Below are 23,357 nucleotides of genomic sequence, written 5' to 3'. Positions count from 1 at the left end.
GAGGGTCAAGTCAATTGGGAGGTAAGTTTGAATGGAGAAAAACTGGAGGAAGTAAAGTGTTTCAGATATCTGGAAGTGGATCTGGCAGCGGAACCATGGAAATGGAAGTGAATCATAGGGTGGGGGAGGGGGCGAAAATTCTGGGACCCTTGAAGAATGTTTGGAAGTTGAGAACATTACCTCGGAAAGCAAAAATGGCTATGTTTGAAGGAATAGTGGTTCCAACAATGTTGTATGGTTGCGAGGCGTGGGCTATGGATAGAGCTGTGCGCAGGAGGGTGGATGTGCTGGAAATGAGATGTTTGAGGACAATATGTGGTGTGAGGTGGTTTGATCGAGTAAGTAATATAAGGGTGAGAGAGATGTGTGGAAATAAAAAGAGTGTGGTTGAGAGAGCAGAAGAGGGTGTTTTGAAATGGTTTGGTCACATGGAGAGAATGAGTGAGGAAAGATTGACCAAGAGGATATATGTGTCAGAGGTGGAGGGAACGAGAAGAAGTGGGAGACCAAATTGGAGGTGGAAAGATGGAGTGAAAAAGATTATGAGTGATCGGGGCCTGAACTTGCAGGAGGGTGAAAGGCGTGCAAGGAATAGAGTGAATTGGAACGATGTGGTATACCGGGGTCAACGTGCTGTCAATGGATTGAACCAGGGTATGTGAAGCGTCTGGGGTAAACCATGGAAAGTTGTGTGGGGCCTGGATGTGGAAAGGGAGCTGTGGTTTCGGTGCATTATTACATGACAGCTAGAGATTGAGTGTGAACGAATGGGGCCTTTGGTGTCTTTTCCTAGCGCTACCTCGCACACATGAGGGGGGAGGGGGTTGTTATTCCATGTGTGGCGAGGTGGCGATGGGAACAAATAAAGTCAGACAGTATGAGTTATGTACATGTGTATATATGTATATGTCTGTGTGTGTATATATATGTGTACATTGAGATGTATAGGTATGTATATTTGCGTGTGTGGATGTGTATGTATATACATGTGTATGTGGGCGGGTTTGGCCATTTTTTCGTCTGTTTCCTTGCGCTACCTCGCTAATGCGGGAGACAGTGACAAAGCAAAATAAATAAATAAATAAATAAATACATATATTCGTACAAGCTCATCTTTATCCATTCCCAGCACCACCCCACCACACATGAAACAGCATCATTACCCTCTGCATCAACAAGGTATCTCCAGGAAATATACAAAGAAAGGCCACACCCACTCACTTCCATTCTCTAGCTGTCAAGAAAAATTCACCACAACCACAGCCCCACACATTTTTCCATGGTTTACTCCAACTGCTTTACATGCATGTTCAGTCCCCGATCACTCAAAATCTTATACTATCTATCTTTATGTCTCCAATTTGCTCTATCCCCTCTACTTGTTCCCTCCACTTTTTTCTTCTTCTTCTAAGCCCTATCATCCAGAGTGAGATCCCATAGACCTTTCTGCAGTTTCCACCAACTGCATCATAGGCCTTGGTACAGTCCACTGACAGCACATTGCCCCTCTGTGAACCAAATCACTCCAGTTCACTCCATTCTGTGGATGCCTCACACCTTCCCACATGTTCACGCTCCAATCCCTTAAAACCTCTTTCACTCTATCCTTTCATCTCCAATTTGGTTCTTTCTCCTTGTCCCCTAAACTTCTTGCACAAACACCCTTTCCATATGTCTAAATAATTTTAGCATATAATTTTTCAGCTCTCTTATCCCATAATATTTTTACTTGATCAAACCTCTTCATACCATATACAATCTTCAAACATTTCCAACACATATATACAGGCATTAGCCATACCTTGCCTGCATGAAGTTACGTTATAAATCAAAAGTCACCTTTAGTGAGGTCGTATCATTGTCAAAGAGAAGTATAATCTCATAGCAGAATTTCTCATTCTCAGAGAGTTCCATTTTCTTCCTAGTGACTGTAGTGAGGCCATGAAGCTGCTGAAGCCTCCTGATAAATGGTGTTCTAAGGTTATAAAAGAAAAATTATGATCGCACAAAATATTCCTAAACCTAACTGCCTTCCCTGAACTAGCAAAGATGAAATGGCCTCAACTACACACATGGATTCTCTGGCTATAATGTATCAAGTACCAAAATCCATCTATCTATATCTCTGATGCTCATTTTCTTCAGGAACTCCCTGAAGGGGGTGGCCACAGCAAAAGTCTCCATAACTGGTTAACTTTAGTGCCACTTCATACCCTTTATCTCACCCTTAACAGGCCACTGGTAAATGGTAACTACAGCACAGTGTTTTCAAAGGCCTATCATTTTGCTAAAAAGCAGTACAAGTGCACAGCACTCACCGTAAGTATATCTAGAGTTACAAAGAGTAAATTGTGTGGGTTAAGCATTATCAAGCATGATGTTTGACAGGTAGAGACTGTGTGGTTGTGGACAGAATGCCAAAAGACCAATGTGGGTGAGGTAGAGAGAAAAGACAGCTGTCTGGGTAAGAGGAGAGCAACTTGACAACCACTTATGTGGTGGTTCACTACATGGTCGTCACTAACCCTCCTGATACCTAGGCAGGGAATACTAGTGATATACCATGTATACCATCCAAAGCCAAGTCCCACGAGCTCTATGGTTTACCTTGAACACCTCATACATCCTGGTAGAGGCCACTGACAGAACATTGCTCCCCAAAGGACATCACTTCAATTCATTCTACCTAGTGCTATTAGACCTCCAGAAGGTTCACGCCCTGGTATCCCAAAGACTCCACTCCATCCCTCCAATTCCTTCTTAGCCTCTCCTTCCAACTTGTTCCCTCCATTTCTGACCCACAGTACATTTTTGTCAATCATTTCCATATGTCTGAATCATTTCAGCAAACCCTGATCAGCCCTATCAACCAGACTGCCCTCACTACTGAACTTTTCTCCTACACTGTCACTCTCTTCATGATAACCCCCCCCCCCCCCCCCCCACACACACACACACACACACACACACACACACAGAGAGAGAGAGAGAGAGAGAGAGAGAGAGAGAGAGAGAGAGAGAGAGAGAGAGAGAGAGAGAGAGAGACAAAGGCATCTAATTTCCAACATATTTACCTTTTCCCATCTTTTGCATTCAAGGCTTAGACTCACATCCAAACCAAATAATGAAAACTGGCAGATAACCAATATTCATAGTATGAGCCCATACAGTTGGCATTATTGCATTATGAAACAAAGCACATAACCTTGTTGATTGAAAACACCTACATGCCAGCACTTACTTCAAACGTCATTCATTTTATATAACTTTATAATCAACTTTAACTTTTTAAGCTAATTCTTACCTCTTTAATTTCAGATTTTTTTTTTTTTCCGGTCTCCCGCATTTGCGAGGTAGTGCAAGGAAACAGACGAAAGAAATGGCCCAACCCACCCCCATACACATGTATATACATACGTCCACACACGCAAATATACATACCTACACAGCTTTCCATGGTTTACCCCAGACGCTTCACATGCCTTGATTCAATCCACTGACAGCACGTCAACCCCGGTATACCACATCGCTCGAATTCACTCTATTCCTTGCCCTCCTTTCACCCTCCTGCATGTTCAGGCCCCGATCACACAAAATCTTTTTCACTCCATCTTTCCACCTCCAATTTGGTCTCCCTCTTCTCCTCGTTCCCTCCACCTCCGACACATATATCCTCTTGGTCAATCTTTCCTCACTCATTCTCTCCATGTGCCCAAACCATTTCAAAACACCCTCTTCTGCTCTCTCAACCACGCTCTTTTTATTTCCACACATCTCTCTTACCCTTACGTTACTTACTCGATCAAACCACCTCACACCACACATTGTCCTCAAACATCTCATTTCCAGCACATCCATCCTCCTGCGCACAACTCTATCCATAGCCCACGCCTCGCAACCATACAACATTGTTGGAACCACTATTCCTTCAAACATACCCATTTTTGCTTTCCAAGATAATGTTCTCGACTTCCACACATTCTTCAAAGCTCCCAGAATTTTCGCCCCCCTCCCCCACCCTATGATCCACTTCCGCTTCCATGGTTCCATCCGCTGCCAGATCCACTCCCAGATATCTAAAACACTTCACTTCCTCCAGTTTTTCTCCATTCAAACTCACCTCCCAATTGACTTGACCCTCAACCCTACTGTACCTAATAACCTTGCTCTTATTCACATTTACTCTTAACTTTCTTCTTTCACACACTTTACCAAACTCAGTCACCAGCTTCTGCAGTTTCTCACATGAATCAGCCACCAGCGCTGTATCATCAGCGAACAACAACTGACTCACTTCCCAAGCTCTCTCATCCCCAACAGACTTCATACTTGCCCCTCTTTCCAAAACTCTTGCATTCACCTCCCTAACAACCCCATCCATAAACAAATTAAACAACCATGGAGACATCACACACCCCTGCCGCAAACCTACATTCACTGAGAACCAATCACTTTCCTCTCTTCCTACACGTACACATGCCTTACATCCTCGATAAAAACTTTTCACTGCTTCTACCAACTTGCCTCCCACACCATATATTCTTAATACCTTCCACAGAGCATCTCTATTATCATATGCCTTCTCCAGATCCATAAATGCTACATACAAATCCATTTGCTTTTCTAAGTATTTCTCACATACATTCTTCAAAGCAAACACCTGATCCACACATCCTCTACCACTTCTGAAACCACACTGCTCTTCCCCAATCTGATGCTCTGTACATGCCTTCACCCTCTCAATCAATACCCTCCCATATAATTTACCAGGAATACTCAACAAACTTATACCTCTGTAATTTGAGCACTCACTCTTATCCCCTTTGCCTTTGTACAAAGGCACTATGCACGCATTCCGCCAATCCTCAGGCACCTCACCATGAGTCATACATACATTAAATAACCTTACCAACCAGTCAACAATACAGTCACCCCCTTTTTTAATAGATTCCACTGCAATACCATCCAAACCTGCTGCCTTGCCGGCTTTCATCTTCCGCAAAGCTTTTACTACCTCTTCTCTGTTTACCAAATCATTTTCCCTAACCCTCTCACTTTGCACACCACCTCGACCAAAACACCCTATATCTGCCACTCTATCATCAAACACATTCAACAAACCTTCAAAATACTCACTCCATCTCCTTCTCACATCACCACTACTTGTTATCACCTCCCCATTTGCACCCTTCACTGAAGTTCCCATTTGCTCCCTTGTCTTACACACTTTATTTACCTCCTTCCAGAACATCTTTTTATTCTCCCTAAAATTTAATGATACTCTCTCACCCCAACTCTCATTTGCCCTTTTTTTCACCTCTTGCACCTTTCTCTTGACCTCCTGTCTTTCTTTTATACATCTCCCACTCAATTGCATTTTTTCCCTGCAAAAATCGTCCAAATGCCTCTCTCTTCTCTTTCACTAATACTCTTACTTCTTCATCCCACCACTCACTACCCTTTCTAATCAACCCATGCCACAAGCATCTTTTGCGCAATCCATCACTGATTCCCTAAATACATCCCATTCCTCCCCCACTCCCCTTACTTCCATTGTTCTCACCTTTTTCTATTCTGTACTCAGTCTTTCCTGGTACTTCCTCACACAAGTCTCCTTCCCAAGCTCACTTACTCTCACCACCCTCTTCACCCCAACATTCACTCTTCTTTTCTGAAAACCCATACAAATCTTCACCTTAGCCTCCACAAGATAATGATCAGACATCCCTCCAGTTGCACCTCTCAGCACATTAACATCCAAAAGTCTCTCTTTCGCGCGCCTGTCCATTAACACGTAATCCAATAACGCTCTCTGGCCATCTCTCCTACTTACATAAGTATACTTATGTATATCTCGCTTTTTAAACCAGGTATTCCCAATCATTAGTCCTTTTTCAGCACATAAATCTACAAGCTCTTCACCATTTCCATTTACAACACTGAACACCCCATGTATACCAATTATTCCCTCAACTGCCACATTACTCACCTTTGCATTCAAATCACCCATCACTATAACCCGGTCTCGTGCATCAAAACCACTAACACACTCATTCAGCTGCTCCCAAAACACTTGCCTCTCATGATCTTTCTTCTCATGCCCAGGTGCATATGCACCAATAATCACCAATCTCTCTCCATCAACTTTCAGTTTTACCCATATTAATCGAGAATTTACTTTCTTACATTCTATCACATACTCCCACAACTCCTGTTTCAGGAGTACTGCTACTCCTTCCCTTGCTCTTGTCCTCTCACTAACCCCTGACTTTACTCCCAAAACATTCCCAAACCACTCTTCCCCTTTACCCTTGAGCTTCGTTTCACTCAGAGCCAAAACATCCAGGTTCCTTTCTTCAAACATACTACCTATCTCTCCTTTTTTCACATCTTGGTTACATCCACACACATTTCAGAAATTATTCCATATTAAAACTGTCTGCTTATATTGGAAGCAATTTGCAAATATAAATATGTATGTAGATTTACCATGCTCCTCAGTGTTGCATTAATCAATGAGCATCCTTAATTCATGTTACCTAGCTCTAGTTATCAGATCTGAGTGAACAGGGTATACCACATACAAACTCTTAAGGAACATGGTCCACCAATTAACATATTATCTACATCACAGCTCTCATTTGTAACACTTCAAGATGTGATTCATTCCAGTTTTGTTTTTATAATGTTTTGCTGCATCCTTTATAATCAATTTGACTGAAAATGGGCAGTGTTTGTGTGCCCAAAACTTATTGTGTATTTCAAGAATAAAGTGAAAATGAATATAGGACAAAATTCACATTTTATCTTATGAAGCAAAATGTGTGGCAGGAAACACTGAAAAAACTAACAGAAAGCTAGTGGGTGTTGAATATGCTTTGTCTTCAGCAAACAGTATATTAAAGAAAATATTCTATCTGCATACATTTTACACTTCTTCCCATTTGGTTATTTGAAAAACCAACTAATTCATCAAACCTGTGTACTGATGGCTTAACATTCATATTTACTGAAAAATACTTGTTGTAGGTACTAGTGTCTTGTCCTGTGTGCTGTAGGTATTTGAGTTCATGGCTCATCTGTGGTAGACTGTTGCCAACAGATATATTTTATCAACTCGTTCACCATTTCTGTAAAACAACTGTACTATTTCATTCAACTTTAGCTTAAAAAGCACTATTGCTTCAAACGTTTTCTTTCCTTGTACTATAACTTGAAAACCTGGGAGTAGAAATATTTTTTCGGTAGACAACAAGTCAAGCCATTCTAAAGATTCCCCTAGTCAGCTGGCACTGGCACTCCATTGGTTACAAAACTTTGGTTTCCTTTAATTCTTTATGATCAATAAATATATCAGATTCAACAACAGTGTTCATCACGGTGGAACCAGACCAACCCAGCTGCAGCAGAAAACCAGTCATAGGCTTCAAATGTCACAAATATAGGAATCGTATGTCGCAACTAATATTTTTTTGCGCAGCATGCTTCCTCATGCTTAAGTGTGAGAAGGCAGGTTTTCTATTTCTATCTGGGAACTGGTGATTGGTTATGAAGTAGATTGGGTGGGAGGAGTTGCAGAGAACTGAATGCCAAGTATGTTTAGATGGGATTGGATTGGGAAGATGTATGTTTCAAAGTGTTGAGTATTTCTCTTGCTAGGCAGCCAGTGATTACTTTGAATGCTCTATTTTGTGTGGTTTAAAGCTTTGTTATATTTGTTTTTGTAAGGTTGAAATAACAGGCAAGCGAGTAGTATAGAGTGGAGATGAATTGTTTTTGGAGGATACTATTTTTTTCCCTCATCTGGTGCCATTTAGGTTTCTGTGGGGTATTTACTTAATGGGTTACTTTTTTTTGTTGATGTTTTTGGTGTAGAATAAATGTCATGTCTGTGTGTTGTACAAGCTGCTAAGAATGATTTTGTTTACTTGGCATGATTGTCCATTCAAGGTGCTGGAGGGTGTGAGATCGAGTCATGTCTCTCTAGGATTGAAAGAATGATTGAAGTCTTCTGTGGAGATGAAGTTATCCTGTTCTGGGGAAGCCATTATTCTAATTATGATATTATTGTGGTGTAAGGGCATTGTGATGTGTCTGAGAGGTCATCCATGCAAGAGAGGACCTTGTGGTTTCCTGAAGGCAATGGGAGATCATCTAGGTAAAGACTGAAGATAGTTGCAGAAAGAACCACTCCTTGGGATCTCCCTTGTAATGTTTAAGGGTTTCAGTTGTGAAACCATTGTGAGTGACTCTGGTTTGGTGGCTGGTTATGAAACTGGCCAATGAATTTTTGCTATTGTTGTAGAGGGTGATGTCAAGTGCCTTTTGTGTGGAGATGTGTCAGGCAACAGTGTCTAATGCTATGCTGATGTTATTGTCACCAGTGTTTTGCAGAGTGGGTGCTATGGATGGATGAAACCATCTAGGATACGTTTGTGTGAGGTTAATGTGTAGAGTGGTAGTAGAGTGGTTGTGTCTAAAATTCCTTGGTTCTGTTGAGGATCATTTTTTCATAGTGTTTCAATACTAAAGACAGAAGATATTTAAGTCAGTAGGAGGAAAAGGAGTTGAGTGTTTTAAAAGGCTTTGAGACTTGTAACATGTTGGCCAGCTTCCATTTGTTAGGTATTTTGTTGTGTATCCAAGAGTGGAGTAGTATATTCTTGGATTGCAACTGGACTAAACTAAAACAGAAGAGAATGCAACTCCAAAGAATTCTTTAATCATCCTTTAATTCCAGATGGTCATGAATCCAATCTACACCATTTCATTACCCTAAATGGCCATTCAATCCTCCCAACAAAACACTAACTATTCAGGGCACCACATTCAAGACACAAAACATTCACTACCCACACCATAAACATCACCACAAAAATAACAAACAGCTAAATACCATGGAACACTAACTAGTACCAGAGATGGACAAGAAAAAGATCCCCTTAGTGTCTGTAAATGACTCATCTACTCATCCTAAACTACACTTCACCTGCCTTATCATCCACTCTGTCAAAGCAGATATAACAAAGTTACAATGCAAACTACTCAGAGTATTCATAACAGTCACCAGTTGCCTAAGAACCTCAAACACTCATCACCTACACAATGAAACAAAAATTCTCCCAGTACAATCCCACCTCAGTATGCTCAACAGCACGAGACCCTTCCCACATCCAAATCATTCCATAACTAACCACCAACCTCCAAACAAAAACAAAAAGCTTGCTCTTGATTCACACTTCAGGTATCTATACTCAGATATCCTTCCATCTCCCAAGAAAGAAAACATTAACAAGATATATACTCACCGAATGATGTGACATGCACTAAACAACAACCCTCTCAAATCAGTCTCAAATATCATTCCACCAAAAATACAACCAACTGAAACCATACTCCCCAGACATATACAAGTTACACTTTCTTGTCTAAACTCAGGACATCACCCATCCCTATAACTGTGCAAACACAGACTGAACATATTTCAAGACCCTTCATGCTCATGGTGCAACAACCACAATGAAGACACTGAATGCTTACAGCTCAATTGTCCTACATTATCTACACATAGCTACACATATAAGATTACTACACCGTGGTCCCACCCAGTGGATATGGGTGGCTTTCTGTGAATTACAGGAGCCAGAGGAGACAGGAGAGACTCCTGGAACAAAAAGTTAAGGTAACATAATGGTATACCCCTTTTCATCCTGCTTCAGAGCCCCTTTTATGGAGTCCCACATCATTCTGGAAGCCAGCCACATCCACCAGGAGGGACCACAGCTCAAATACATGTGTGTGTGAGTGTGTGTACGTGCGCACATATGCGTGTGTGTGTGTGTGCACAGATGAATTGAAGAATAAATGTTCAGTAACTTCAGTGTAAAAGTTGCATCTTAGATATGCTGAGAAAGTGTTTTTAATGTTGGAAAGATGAGTTGTCCAACATGTGGAGAAGAAAAGATAAATTTATACATGTCTGGAAAGTATAATTTCAGATGGGTGTATGTCTTGTGTATAATGGCTCAGTTGGGAGCATATTTATATTTTGTCATTATGTTTGTTGGAGGAAGAAGGACCTGTTTGAGAGTATAAGTTGCTGAAATGTGAAGCAGGGAGCAGCTTTTCATTTCTTCATGGGGGAAGGGAGAATGGCTATGAAGTGGCTTGGTTAAGAAGAGTCTTTTGCTTTTGCATAGACCAGAACAGCACACATATTGAAGTGAGACTGTACAGGAAGTATTATTGTTATGTTGTGCAGGCACTGAATGTTTGTTTTTGGTAAGCAACCAGTGACTGTTTTGAGCGATTAGTCTAATGTGGTTTCTAGCTTTGTTATAATTGTTTTTGACAGGAAGGATGACCAGGCCAATTTTACTAAGTTTTAAATACAAGAAGTTACATAATACTACCATACAGTATCATGGTTTCAATGCATTGCACATGAAAGCTAGAGAATGGATGTGAACAAATGCGACCTTTCTTTGTCTGTTCCTGGCACAACCTCCAACAGGAAATTGTGGAATAGTATGAAAAAGAAATTGAGTGATGCATGCAGGGTCTTCAAAGAACTACATTGTTCTAAACCTTCATGAATAGATATTTCACATAATTAATATCAATATTTCTTTCATTTCTTAAAGAATCCTACTTACAGATAACAGCTGGGACAGCTAATGAAATAGCCTTCTGCTGTTGTTCCAAAACTCATGTACTAAAATGAGGGGCAATATATTATGCCTTGAAAGGAAAGATAATCAAAGGTACATTAGGAAAAAAGGAAACAAAAGGGGAAACAGACAATGAGCAAATATTTAAGTTACACTTTCTTGACATATATACCAATAACAAGGGAGGTATATTACTAGCATTATCCACCTGGATATCTGGAGGGTTAATGACAGGTGCTTAGTAAGCTAGTACTTCAGGGGTCATCATGTTACATTCCTCTGACCCAGGTAGCTGTCTTTTCTTTCTGCCTCAACCTCATCCACACGTGGACTACCGGCATTCTCTCCACAAACAATCTCTCCTTGTCATATAAAATGCTTGACAACACTCAACTCAAATAGCTCATTCTTTGTAACTCTAGATTTTCCTGAGATAAGCACTATGCTCTAGCCCTGCCTTTCGGCTAAATGGTAGGAGCATTAGGTAGGAACATTAAGTAGAAGTGGTAGTTAGGAGCATTAGGCAGTAGTCAGAATGTACAATTAGGTAGGAGCCTCTACAAACACTGTGATAGAGTTGCCCTATGCCAGGGGCCTGTTAAGAGCAAGGCATGAAAGGCTAAAAAGCAGCGCTGAAGCTCTCTAGTTATGGAGACTCTATTCCCATGCCATTCCCCTTGAGGGAGTTCCAATTGAAGAAAGCATAGATGTGTGGATAGATAGATTTTCTTGAATTCATGAGACAGGCAATAAGAAAAAATGGTGTTAGAAATTAATACTGCAAAGAAAGGACATCAACAGGACATCAACTAGGGAAAATATACAAAGGTCTTCCTTTTGACATCAGTAACACATTAACATTATCATACAAGGAAAATACTTTAGCCTATCCAGATGCCATATAAAATCATACAGAGAAATTACTTTTACCTACCTGGATGCCATATAAACATCTGCAATTTCTCCTTTATCCATCAGCGGCACAATCATATCCAAACCAAGAATTACCTGTAAACCAGAGACATCAACTTGCACAAGTGGAAATTTGTGTCAAAATTGTCTACTAATCTAGCATACTATAAATCATTCCAATAACAAAAGTTGTTTATATTTACTTGGTCTTAAAAATAGGTCATATACATAGAAAATATGTGTCTATGACAGAAAATTTGGCATTCAACCTTACCTCACCATCTCCAACAGTAAACATTAGCTCCTCATGTATGTCCACTTCCTTACCATCATCTAATTTACCAGTGGCACGAATTACAACTGTGCTTCCCTTATATGGTCGTGACTCAACTATGCCACATTTAACCACCTGTAAATATCAAATGACAGCTTTGAATTATAAATCATGCACATATCCACAGTTATCTTATGGAAGTTGTTTATCAGTTTCACCATATGAAGATTGGCTTTTCTTTAACTAAGTGAGTGTGTTAGTAGTTTTGATGCACGAGATCGGGTTATAGTAATGGGTGATTTGAATGCAAAGGTGAGTACTGTGGCAGCTAAAGGAATAACTGGTGTACATGGGGTGTTCAGTGTTGTAAATGGAAATGGTGAAGAGCTTGTAGATTTAAGTGCTGAAAAAGGACTGGTGATTGGGAATACCTGATTTAAAAAGAGACTTACACATAAGTATTATTATTCATATTTATTATACTTTGTTGGTGTCTCCCGTGTTAGTGAGGTAGTGCAAGGAAACAGACAAAAGAATGGCCCAACCCAACCACATACACATGTATGTATATACATACACGTCCACACGCACATATACATACCTATACATCTCAACACATACGTATATATATACACACACATTCATATACATATGTACATAATTCATACTGTCTGCCCTTATTCATTCCCGTCGCCACCCTGCCACACATCAAATAAAAACCCCCTCCCCCCCGCATGTGCATGAGGTAGCACTAGGAAAAGACAACAAAGGCCCCATTTGTTCACACTCAGTCTCTAGCTGTCATGTATAATGCACCGAAACCACAGCTCCCTTTCCACATCCAGGCCCCACAGAACTTTCCGTGGTTTACCCCAGACGCTTCACATATCCTGGTTCAATCCATTGACAGCACGTTGACTCCGGTATACCGCATTGTTCCAATTCACATTATTCCTTGCACGCCTTTCACCCTCCTGCATGTTCAGGCCCCTATCACTCAAAATCTTTTTCACTCCATCTTTCCACCTCCAATTTGGTTCCTCACTTCTCCCCATTCCCTCCACACATATATCCTCTTTGTCAATCTTTCCTCACTCATTCTCTCCATGTGACCAAACCATTTCAAAACACCATCTGCTCTCTCAACAACACTCTTTTTATTACCACGCATCTCTCTTACCTTTTCATTACTTACTCGATCAAGCCACCTCACACCAGATGTTGTCATCAAACATCTCATTTCCAGCACATCCACCCTCCTCCGCACAACTCTATCTATAGCCCACGCCTTGTAACCATATAACATTGTTAGAACTACTATTCCTTCAAACATACCCATTTTTGCTTTCCAAGGTAACGTTCTCGACATCCATACATTTTTCAACGCTCCCAGAACTTTCGCCCCCTCCCCCACCGTATGATTCGCTTCCTCTTCCATGGTTCCATCTGGTGCCAAATCCACTCCCAGATATCTAAAACATTTCACTTCCTCCAGTTTTTCTCCATTCAAACTTACCTTCCAATTGACTTGTCCCTCAGCCCTACTGTTCTTAATAACCTTGCTCTTATTCACATTTACTATCAGCTTTCTCCTTTCATACACTTTACAAAACTCAGTCACCAGCTTCTGCAGTTTCTCACCCGAATCAGCCTCCATCAGCAAACAACAACTGACCCACTTCCCAAGCTCTCTCATCCACAACAGACTGCATACTTGCCCCTTTTTCCAAAACCCTTTCATTCACCTCCCTAACAACCCCATCAATCAACAAATTAAACAACCATGGAGATATCACGCACCCCTGCCGCACACCAACATTCACTGAGAACCAATCACTTTCCTCTCTTCCTACTCGTACATATGCCTTACATCCTCGATAAAAACTTTTCACTGCTTCTAACAACTTGCCTCCCACACCATATATTCTTAATACCTTCCACAGAGCATCTCTATCAACTCTATCATATGCCTTCTCCAGATCCCTACATACAAATCCATTTGCTTTTCTAAGTATTTCTCACATACATTCTTCAGAGCAAACACCTGATCCATACATCCTCTACCACTTCTGAAACCACACTGCTCTTCCCCAATCTGATGCTCTGTACATGCCTTCACCCTCTCCATCAATACCCTTCCATATAATTTCCAAGGAATACTCGACAAAGTTATGCCTATGTAATTTGAGCACTCACCTTTATCCCCTTTGCCTTTGTACGATGGCACTATGCAAGCATTCCCCCAATCCTCAGGCACCTCACCATGAGTCATACATACATTACATATCCTTACCAACCAGTCAACAATATAGTCACCCCCATTTTTAATAAATTCCCCTGCAATACCATCCAAACCCGCTGCCTTGCTGGCTTTCATCTTCCGCAAAGCTTTTACTACCTCTTCTCTGTTTACCAAATCATTCTCCCTAACCCTCTCACTCTGCACATCACCTTGACCAAAACACCCTATATCTGCCACTCTATCATCAAACACATTCAACAAACCTTCAAAATACTCACTCCATCTCCTTCTCACATCACCACTACATGTTATCACCTCCCCATTAGCCCCCTTCACTGATGTTCCCATTTGTTCCCTTGTATTATGCACTTTATTTACCTCCTTCCAAAACATCTTTTTTTTTTTTTTTTTTTTGCTTTGTCGCTGTCTCCCGCGTTTGCGAGGTAGCGCAAGGAAACAGACGAAAGAAATGGCCCAACCCACCCCCATACACATGTATATACATACGTCCACACACGCAAATATACATACCTACACAGCTTTCCATGGTTTACCCCAGACGCTTCACATGCCTTGATTCAATCCACTGACAGCACGTCAACCCCGGTATACCACATCGCTCCAATTCACTCTATTCCTTGCCCTCCTTTCACCCTCCTGCATGTTCAGGCCCCGATCACACAAAATCTTTTTCACTCCATCTTTCCACCTCCAATTTGGTCTCCCTCTTCTCCTCGTTCCCTCCACCTCCGACACATATATCCTCTTGGTCAATCTTTCCTCACTCATTCTCTCCATGTGACCAAACCATTTCAAAACACCCTCTTCTGCTCTCTCAACCACGCTCTTTTTATTTCCACACATCTCTCTTACCCTTACGTTACTTACTCGATCAAACCACCTCACACCACACATTGTCCTCAAACATCTCATTTCCAGCACATCCATCCTCCTGCGCACAACTCTATCCATAGTCCACGCCTCGCAACCATACAACATTGTTGGAACCACTATTCCTTCAAACATACCCATTTTTGCTTTCCGAGATAATGTTCTCGACTTCCACACATTCTTCAAGGCTCCCAGAATTTTCGCCCCCTCCCCCACCCTATGATCCACTTCCGCTTCCATGGTTCCATCCGCTGCCAGATCCACTCCCAGATATCTAAAACACTTCACTTCCTCCAGTTTTTCTCCATTCAAACTCACCTCCCAATTGACTTGACCCTCAACCCTACTGTACCTAATAACCTTGCTCTTATTCACATTTACTCTTAACTTTCTTCTTTCACACACTTTACCAAACTCAGTCACCAGCTTCTGTAGTTTCTCACATGAATCAGCAACCAGCGTTGTATCATCAGCGAACAACAACTGACTCACTTCCCAAGCTCTCTCATCCCCAACAGACTTCATACTTGCCCCTCTTTCCAAAACTCTTGCATTCACCTCCCTAACAACCCCATCCATAAACAAATTAAACAACCATGGAGACATCACACACCCCTGCCGCAAACCTACATTCACTGAGAACCAATCACTTTCCTCTCTTCCTGCACGTACACATGCCTTACATCCTCGATAAAAACTTTTCACTGCTTCTAACAACTTGCCTCCCACACCATATATTCTTAATACCTTCCACAGAGCATCTCTATTATCATATGCCTTCTCCAGATCCATAAATGCTACATACAAATCCATTTGCTTTTCTAAGTATTTCTCACATACATTCTTCAAAGCAAACACCTGATCCACACATCCTCTACCACTTCTGAAACCACACTGCTCTTCCCCAATCTGATGCTCTGTACATGCCTTCACCCTCTCAATCAATACCCTCCCATATAATTTGGCAGGAATACTCAACAAACTTATACCTCTGTAATTTGAGCACTCACTCTTATCCCCTTTGCCTTTTTATTCTCCCTAAAATTTAATGATACTCTCTCACCCCAACTCTCATTTGCCTTGTTTTCACCTCTTGCACCTTTCTCGACCTCCTGCCTCTTTCTTTTATACATCTCCCTGTCATTTGCATTATTTCCCTGCAAAAATCGTCCAAATGCCCCTCTCTTCTCTTTCACTAATAATCTTGCTTCTTCATCCCACCACTCACTACCCTTCTAATCTGCCCACCTCCCATGCTTCTCATGCCACAAGCATCTTTTGCGCAATCCATCACTGCTTCCCTAAATATATCCCATTCTTCCCCCACTCCCCTTATGTCCTTTGTTCTCACCTATTTCCATTCTGTACTCAGTCTCTCCTGGTACTTCCTCACACATGACTCCTTCCCAAGCTCACTTACTCTCACCACTCTCTTCACCACACATTCTCTTTTCTTTTCTGAATACCTCTACAAATCTTCACCTATGCCTCCACAAGATAATGATCAGACATCCCCCCAGTTGCACCTCTCAGCACATTAACATCCAAATAACATCAATTAACACGCAATCCAATAACGCTCTCTAGCCATCTCTCCTACTTACATACATATACTTATGTATATCTCTCTTTTTAAACCAGGTACTCCCAATCACCAGTCCTTTTTCAGCACATAAATCTACAACCTCTTCACCAGTTCCATTTACAATACTGAACACCCCATGTACACCAGTTATTCCCTCAACTGCCACATTACTCACCTTAGCATTCAAATCATCCATCACCATAACCCGATCTCGTGCATCAAAACTACTAATACACTCACTCAGATGATCCCAAAACACTTGCCTCTCATGATCTTTCTTCTCATGCCCAGGTGCATATGCACCAATAATCACCTTTCTCTCTCCATCCACTTTCAGTTTTACCCATATCAATGTAAAATTTGCTTTCTTACACTCTGTCACATACTCCCAACACTTTTGTTTCAGGAGTAGTGCTACTCCTTCCCTTGCTCTTGTCCTCTCACTAACCCTTAACTTTACTCCCAAAACATTCCCAAACCACTCTTCCCCTTTACCCTTGAGCTTCGTTTCACTCCGAGCCAAAATATCCAGGTTCCTTTCCTCAAACATACTACCTATCTCTCCTTTTTTCTCATCTTGGATACATCCACACACATTTAGACACCCAAATCTGAGCCTTCGAGAAGGATGAGCACTCTCCGTATGACTCCTTCTGTTTCCCCTTTCAGAAAGTAAAAATACAAGGAGGGGAGGGTTTCAAGCCCCCTGCTACCCAATATGTAAATATGTATATATGTATATGCGCATTTATCTATAAATATATGAATAAATAAAATATAAAGTATTTCCTTGAGATATCTACAGATGAGTGTAAAGGTGGTGGCATAAAGACCATGTTCTTCACAAGAAATCCATGTATGTATAAGTTAATATATATATTTATATGTTTTTCAGAAAAGAAGAGAGAATGTTGGGTTGAAGAGAGTGACGAGAGTAAGTGAGCTTGGGAAGGAGGCTTGTGTGAGGAAGTACCAGGAGAGACTGAGTGCAGAATGGAAAAAGGTGAGAGCAAAGGACATAAGGGGAGTGGGGCAGGAATGAGATGTATTTAGGGAAGCAGTGATGGCTTGCGCAAAAGATGCTTGTGGCATGAGAAGCGTGGGAGGTGGGCAAATTAGAAAGGGTAGTGAGTGGTGGGATGAGGAAATAAGATTATCGGTGAAAGAGAAGAGAGAGGCTTTTAGACGAGTTTTGCAGGGAAATAGTGCAAATAACTGAGAGATGTATAAGAGAAAGAGGCAGGAGGTCAAGAGAAAGGTGCAAGAGGTGAAAAAGAGGGCAAATGAGAGTTGATGTGAGAGAGTATCATTGAATTTTAGGGAGAATAAAAAGATGTTTTGGAAGGAGGTAAATACAGTGCATAAAACAAGAGAACAAATGGGAACATCAGTGAAGGGGGCTAAAGGGGAGGTGATAACAAGTAGTGGTGATGTGAGAAGGAGATGGAGTGAGTATTTTTAAGATTTGTTGAATATGTTTGATGATAAGAGTGGCAGATATAGGGTGTTTTGGACGAGGTGGTGTGCAAAGTGAGAGGGTTAGGGAGAATGATTTGGTAAACAGCGAAGAGGTAGTAAAAGCTTTGTGGAAGATGAAAGCCGGCAAGGCAGCGGATTTGGATGGTATTGCAGTGGAATTTACTAAAAAGGGGTGACTGTGTTGTTGACTGGTTGGTGAGGATATTTAATGTGTGCTTGACTCATGGTGAGGTGCCTGAGGACAGGGGAAATGAATGCATAGTGCCACTGTTAAAAGGCAAAGGGGATAAAGGTGAGTGCTCAAATTACAAAGGTATAAGTTTGTTGAGTATTCCTTGGAAATTATATGGGAGGGTATTGATGGAGAGGGGTGAAGGCATGTACAGAGCATCAGATTGAGAAAGAGCAGTGTGGTTTCAGAAGTGGTAGAGGATGTATGGATCAGGTGTTTGCTCTGAAGAATGTATGTGAGAAATACTTAGAAAAGCAAATGGATTTGTATGTAGGGATCTGGAGAAGGCATATGATAGAGTTGATAGAGATGCTCTGTGGAAGGTATTAAGAATATATGGTGTGGGAGGCAAGTTGTTAGAAGCAGTGAAAAGATTTTATCGAGGATGTAAGGAATGTGTGTGAGTGGGAAGAGAGGAGAGTGATTGGTTCTCAGTGAATGTTGGTTTGCGGCAGGGGTGCGTGATATCTCCATGGTTGTTTAATTTGTTTATGGATGGTTTGTTAGGAAGGTGAATGCAAGAGTTTTGGAAAGAGGGGCAAGTATGCAGTCTGTTGTGGTTGAGAGAGCTTGGGAAGTAAGTCAGTTGTTGTTTGCTGATGATACAGCACTGGTGCCTGATTTGGGTGAAGAAACTGCAGAAGCTAGTGACTGAGTTTGGTAAACTGTGTGAAAGAAGAAAGCTGAGAGTAAATGTGAATAAGAGCAAGGTTGTTAGGTACAATAGGGTTGAGGGACAAGTCAACTGGGAGGTGAGTTTGAATGGAGAAAAACTAGAGGAAGTGAAGTATTTTAGATATCTGGGAGTGGATTTGGCAGCAGATGGAACCATGGAAGCGGAAGTGAGTCACAAGGTGGGGGAGAGGGCGAAAGTTCTGGGAGCGTTGAAAATGTGTGGAAGGTGAGAACATTATCTTAGAAAGCAAAAATGGATACGTTTGAAGGAATAGTGGTTCCAACAATGTTATATGGTTGTGAGGTGTGGGCTATAGATAGAGTTTAGCGGAGGAGGGTAGACGTGTTGGAAATGAGATATTTGAGGACGATATGTGGTGTGAGGTGGTTTGATCGAGTAAGTAATGAAAGGGTAAGAGAGATGTGTGGTAATAAAAAGTGTGTGGTTGAGAGAGCAGAAGAGGGTGTTTTAAAATGGTTTGGTCACATGGAGAGAATGAGTGAGGAAAGATTGACAAAGAGGATATAAGTGTTAGAGGTGGAGGGAACGAGGAGAAGTGGGAGACCAAATTGGAGGTGGAAGGATGGAGTGAAAAAGATTTTGAGCGACTGGGGCCTGAACATGCAGGAGGGTGAAAGGCATGCAAGGAATAGAGTGAATTGGAACAATGTGGTACACTGGGGTCGATATGCTGTCAATGGATTGAACCAGGACATGTGAAGTGTCTGGGGTAAACCATAGAAAGTTTTGTGGGGCCTGGATATGGAAAGGGAGCTGTGGTTTCGGTGCATTATACATAACAGCTAGAGAGTGAGTGTGAACGAATGTGGCCTTTGTTGTCTTTTCCTAGCGCTACCTCGTGCACATACGGGGGGAGGGGGTTGTCATTTCACGTGTGGTGGGGTGGCAACGGGAATGAATTAACGCAGAAAATCTGAATTATGTACATGTGTATATATGTATATGTCAGAGTATGTATATATATATGTATACGATGAAATGTACAGGTATGTATATGCATGTGTTTTGACATGCTTGTATATACATGTGTATGTGGGTGGGTTGGGCCATTCTTTCATCTGTTTCCTTGCGCTACCTCGCTGATGCGGGAGACAGCAACAAAGTATGATGATAAAATAATAATAATATGTGCATATGTTAATATTTATTTATTTAATATTTATTTTGCTTTGTCGCTGTTTCCCGCGCTAGCGAGTTAGCGCAAGGGAACAGACGAAAGAATGGCCCAACCCACCCACATACACATCCACACAAGCAAATATACATACCTATACATCTCAATGTATACATATATATACACACAGACATATACATATATACACGTGTACGTAATTCATACTGTCTGCCTTTATTTATTCCCACTGCCACCTCGCCACACATGTAATAACAACCCCCTCGCCCCTCATGTGCACAAGGTAGCGCTAGGAAAAGACAACAAAGGCCACATTCGTTCACACTCATTCTCTTGCTGTCATGTAATAATGCACCAAAACCACAGCTCCCCTTCCACACCCTGGCCCCACAGAACTTTCCATGGTTTACCCCAGACGCTTCACATGCCCTGGTTCAATCTAATGACAGCACGTCGACCCTGGTATACCACATCGTTCCAATTCACTCTATTCCTTGCACGCCTTTCACCCTCCTGCATGTTCAGGCCCCAATCACTCAAAATCTTTTTCACTCCATCTTTCCACCTCCAATTTGGTCTCCCACTTCTCCTCCTTCCCTCCACCTCTTGACACATATATCCTCTTGGTCAATCTTTCCTCACTCATTCTCTCCATGTGACCAAACCATTTGAACACCCTCTTCTGCTCTCTCAACTAGACTCTTTTTATTATATGTTAATATAATATAATTATATGTTAATACGTATATTTATATGTATATGTGTGTATGTTAATATGTATATGTGCATTTATCTATAAATATATTATTTTTTTTTTTTATTATAAATAGATAAAATATACAGTATTTCCTTAGATATCTACAAATGAGTGTAAAGGTGGTGGCATAAAGACCATGTTCTTCACAAAAAACCCATCCGTACAGTATGCTAAAGCACACGACGAATCTATAAATGTACAAATGAGGTGACCTGCACAACATACTAAACCAAAAGTAAATTTATCTCTATAATGACATATTTGCTGACATAAAAAAAATACACGAATACCTACACAAACAATAAAACAAGGAGTTGAGAAGTTAAAGTGTGGTTCTGGATCATACATTGTGTCAGTAATCTTGAGGTCACTATTCAAAAGGTGAGATTTTAAGCATATGACCAGGCAGCTTACCTTCTTTCTTAGGTCTCCACTACCCAGTACATCAATCCATTCCTCATCTGGCACCTCTGTTTTGCAATCCACTTCCACCTGGACCTCCTCCACCTTCTCCACCTTTACTTCCTTAGACTGCTCTACTTCAGGCATCGTCTTAGTAACTGTTGTCTGAAAGACAACATTTATATCATCTAGCCATGACTTAAAATCTGTCTTCTTTTAAAGACTTATTAAATGGATAATGATTCTACAAACTGTTAATTATGGCAACATAAGTTTTGATATTTTTTTGTATAGCTCTTTTATTTGAATAAAAGAGAAAATTTTCTTCCAGACTCAACAGTAAAAACAACTGTAACCTACCTACGAACAAAGTTGAGGCAGGTATTGACAAGTAAGTCAATATTAGCAAAAATCCCATTATCCTTAACACAGTTAATCATTACAACAATAGGTTTGTGTCTAATAAAAAGCATCAAACTGATAAAACACAAAAAACAATAAAATTAAGTACAAATTTTTTTTATATAAAATTTTGAAACAAAGTAATGTGAAAATAAATGATTCTAGCTTCAACATGGCACTATGTGGATTGTAAATTAATAATGGCTTTAAATAAAACACATCTGTTTAGTCACCTATTCCCCAAATTCAGAGCAAGGGACATGCAAAATCTAGATTATACATTTTGAATATTGATCATCATTCAAAATAAAGATGTCAAAAGACCTAATAGATTAAACTTAAAATATTTCCAATAAAATCTTGCATCTAGCTTCTTTGTAGGGTTTTGTTAATATATAAGCACTTCATAGTGGGGCATATTTCACTTTTACTGCCTTAGAATGGTTATTACTATTTCATGTAAACTAGAAAGTTTATAAAAAACAGGCTGGATAATGAACAAGCAAATTCATATACAAAAACTTAAACAATCAGTGTACTATTACAACTGTACAGCACTAGTAATAACCACTCAGGGATTTATCATGGTATTTTGAGAAAGGCCTCAGGGTCCTGAATGGTGAAACTAACAAAATTGGAAAAATTTGATATTTTCTAGTTATGTGTTCTTTGTAAATTGTGCAATGATACATTTCATGATCATTTTCACATCAATCAAGTCTTTAAGTCCACTTTCACTTTTGATGACCATGCTTGTAATAAAAAAAATTTCTAGTTTTACACGACAGTTCCTGGCTGGAAAGTTTTCATGACAAATTGAGAAAATTGACATATCTTTTATTGGTAATAGGGCCACTATTTAACCTATGAGAATACCCTATTATACTAGTACCCTTACCATTCAGCACATTACCACAGGTGAAAAAATTCTGTCTGGTGAAAATAAATTCTGTAAGTTTAATCAAAGAAGTGAGAGAAAACTGGGGATAGTGGAGAAAGAATACTTCCCACGCATTCCTCACGTCGTAGAAGGTGACTAAAGGGGACAGGAGCGGGGGGCTGTATTTTAACTTTCTAACAGGGGAAGCAGAAGAACGGGTCACGCGGGGAGTGCTCATCCTCCTCGACGGCTCAGATTGGGGTGTCTAAATGTGTGTGGATGTAACCAAGATGGGAAAAAAGGAGAGATCGGTAGTATGTTTGAGGAAAGGAACCTAGATGTTTTGGCTCTGAGTGAAACGAAGCTCAAGGGTAAAGGGGAAGAGTGGTTTGGGAATTTCTTGGGAGTAAAGTCATAAGTTAGTGAGAGGACAAGAGCAAGGAAAGGAGTAGCACTACTCCTCAAACAGGAGTGGTGGGAGTATGTAACAGAGCGTAAGAAAGTAAACTCTAGATTGATATGGGTAAAACTGAATTTGGATGGAGAGAGATGGGTGATTATTGGTGCATATGCACCTGGGCATGAGAAGAAAGATCATGAGAGGCATGTGTTTTGGAAGCAGCTGAGTGAATGTGTTAGTAGTTTTGATGCACGAGACCGGGTTATAGTGATGGGTGATTTGAATGCAAAGGTGAGTAATGTGGCAGTTGAGGGAATAATTGGTGTACATGGGGTGTTCAGTGTTGTAAATGGAAATGGTGAAGAGCTTGTATATTTATGTGCTGAAAAAGGACTGGTGATT

General features: G+C 40.8%; 1 protein-coding gene across 5 annotated transcripts in view; it reads right to left on the bottom strand.

Moving 5' to 3' along the window:
• zda (peptidyl-prolyl cis-trans isomerase zonda) overlaps nucleotides 1-23,357 on the bottom strand; it is a 180,014-nt gene that overhangs the window by 82,636 nt on the left and 74,021 nt on the right. For all 5 annotated transcript variants that reach the window (XM_071656149.1, XM_071656150.1, XM_071656147.1 and 2 more), the window contains exons 2-4: nucleotides 21,286-21,438; nucleotides 11,857-11,991; nucleotides 11,605-11,678 (exon numbers count right to left, since the gene is read on the bottom strand). In XM_071656149.1, the coding sequence (XP_071512250.1) occupies nucleotides 11,605-11,678; nucleotides 11,857-11,991; nucleotides 21,286-21,438 (362 nt within the window). The remainder of the gene's footprint in view (nucleotides 1-11,604; nucleotides 11,679-11,856; nucleotides 11,992-21,285; nucleotides 21,439-23,357) is intronic.

The sequence above is a fragment of the Panulirus ornatus genome, chromosome 62 (assembly GCF_036320965.1).
Source record: "Panulirus ornatus isolate Po-2019 chromosome 62, ASM3632096v1, whole genome shotgun sequence".
NCBI classification, from domain to species: domain Eukaryota; kingdom Metazoa; phylum Arthropoda; class Malacostraca; order Decapoda; family Palinuridae; genus Panulirus; species Panulirus ornatus.
Note: the sequence above shows the minus strand (reverse complement) of the source record. Positions and strands in the feature narration are given on the sequence as shown.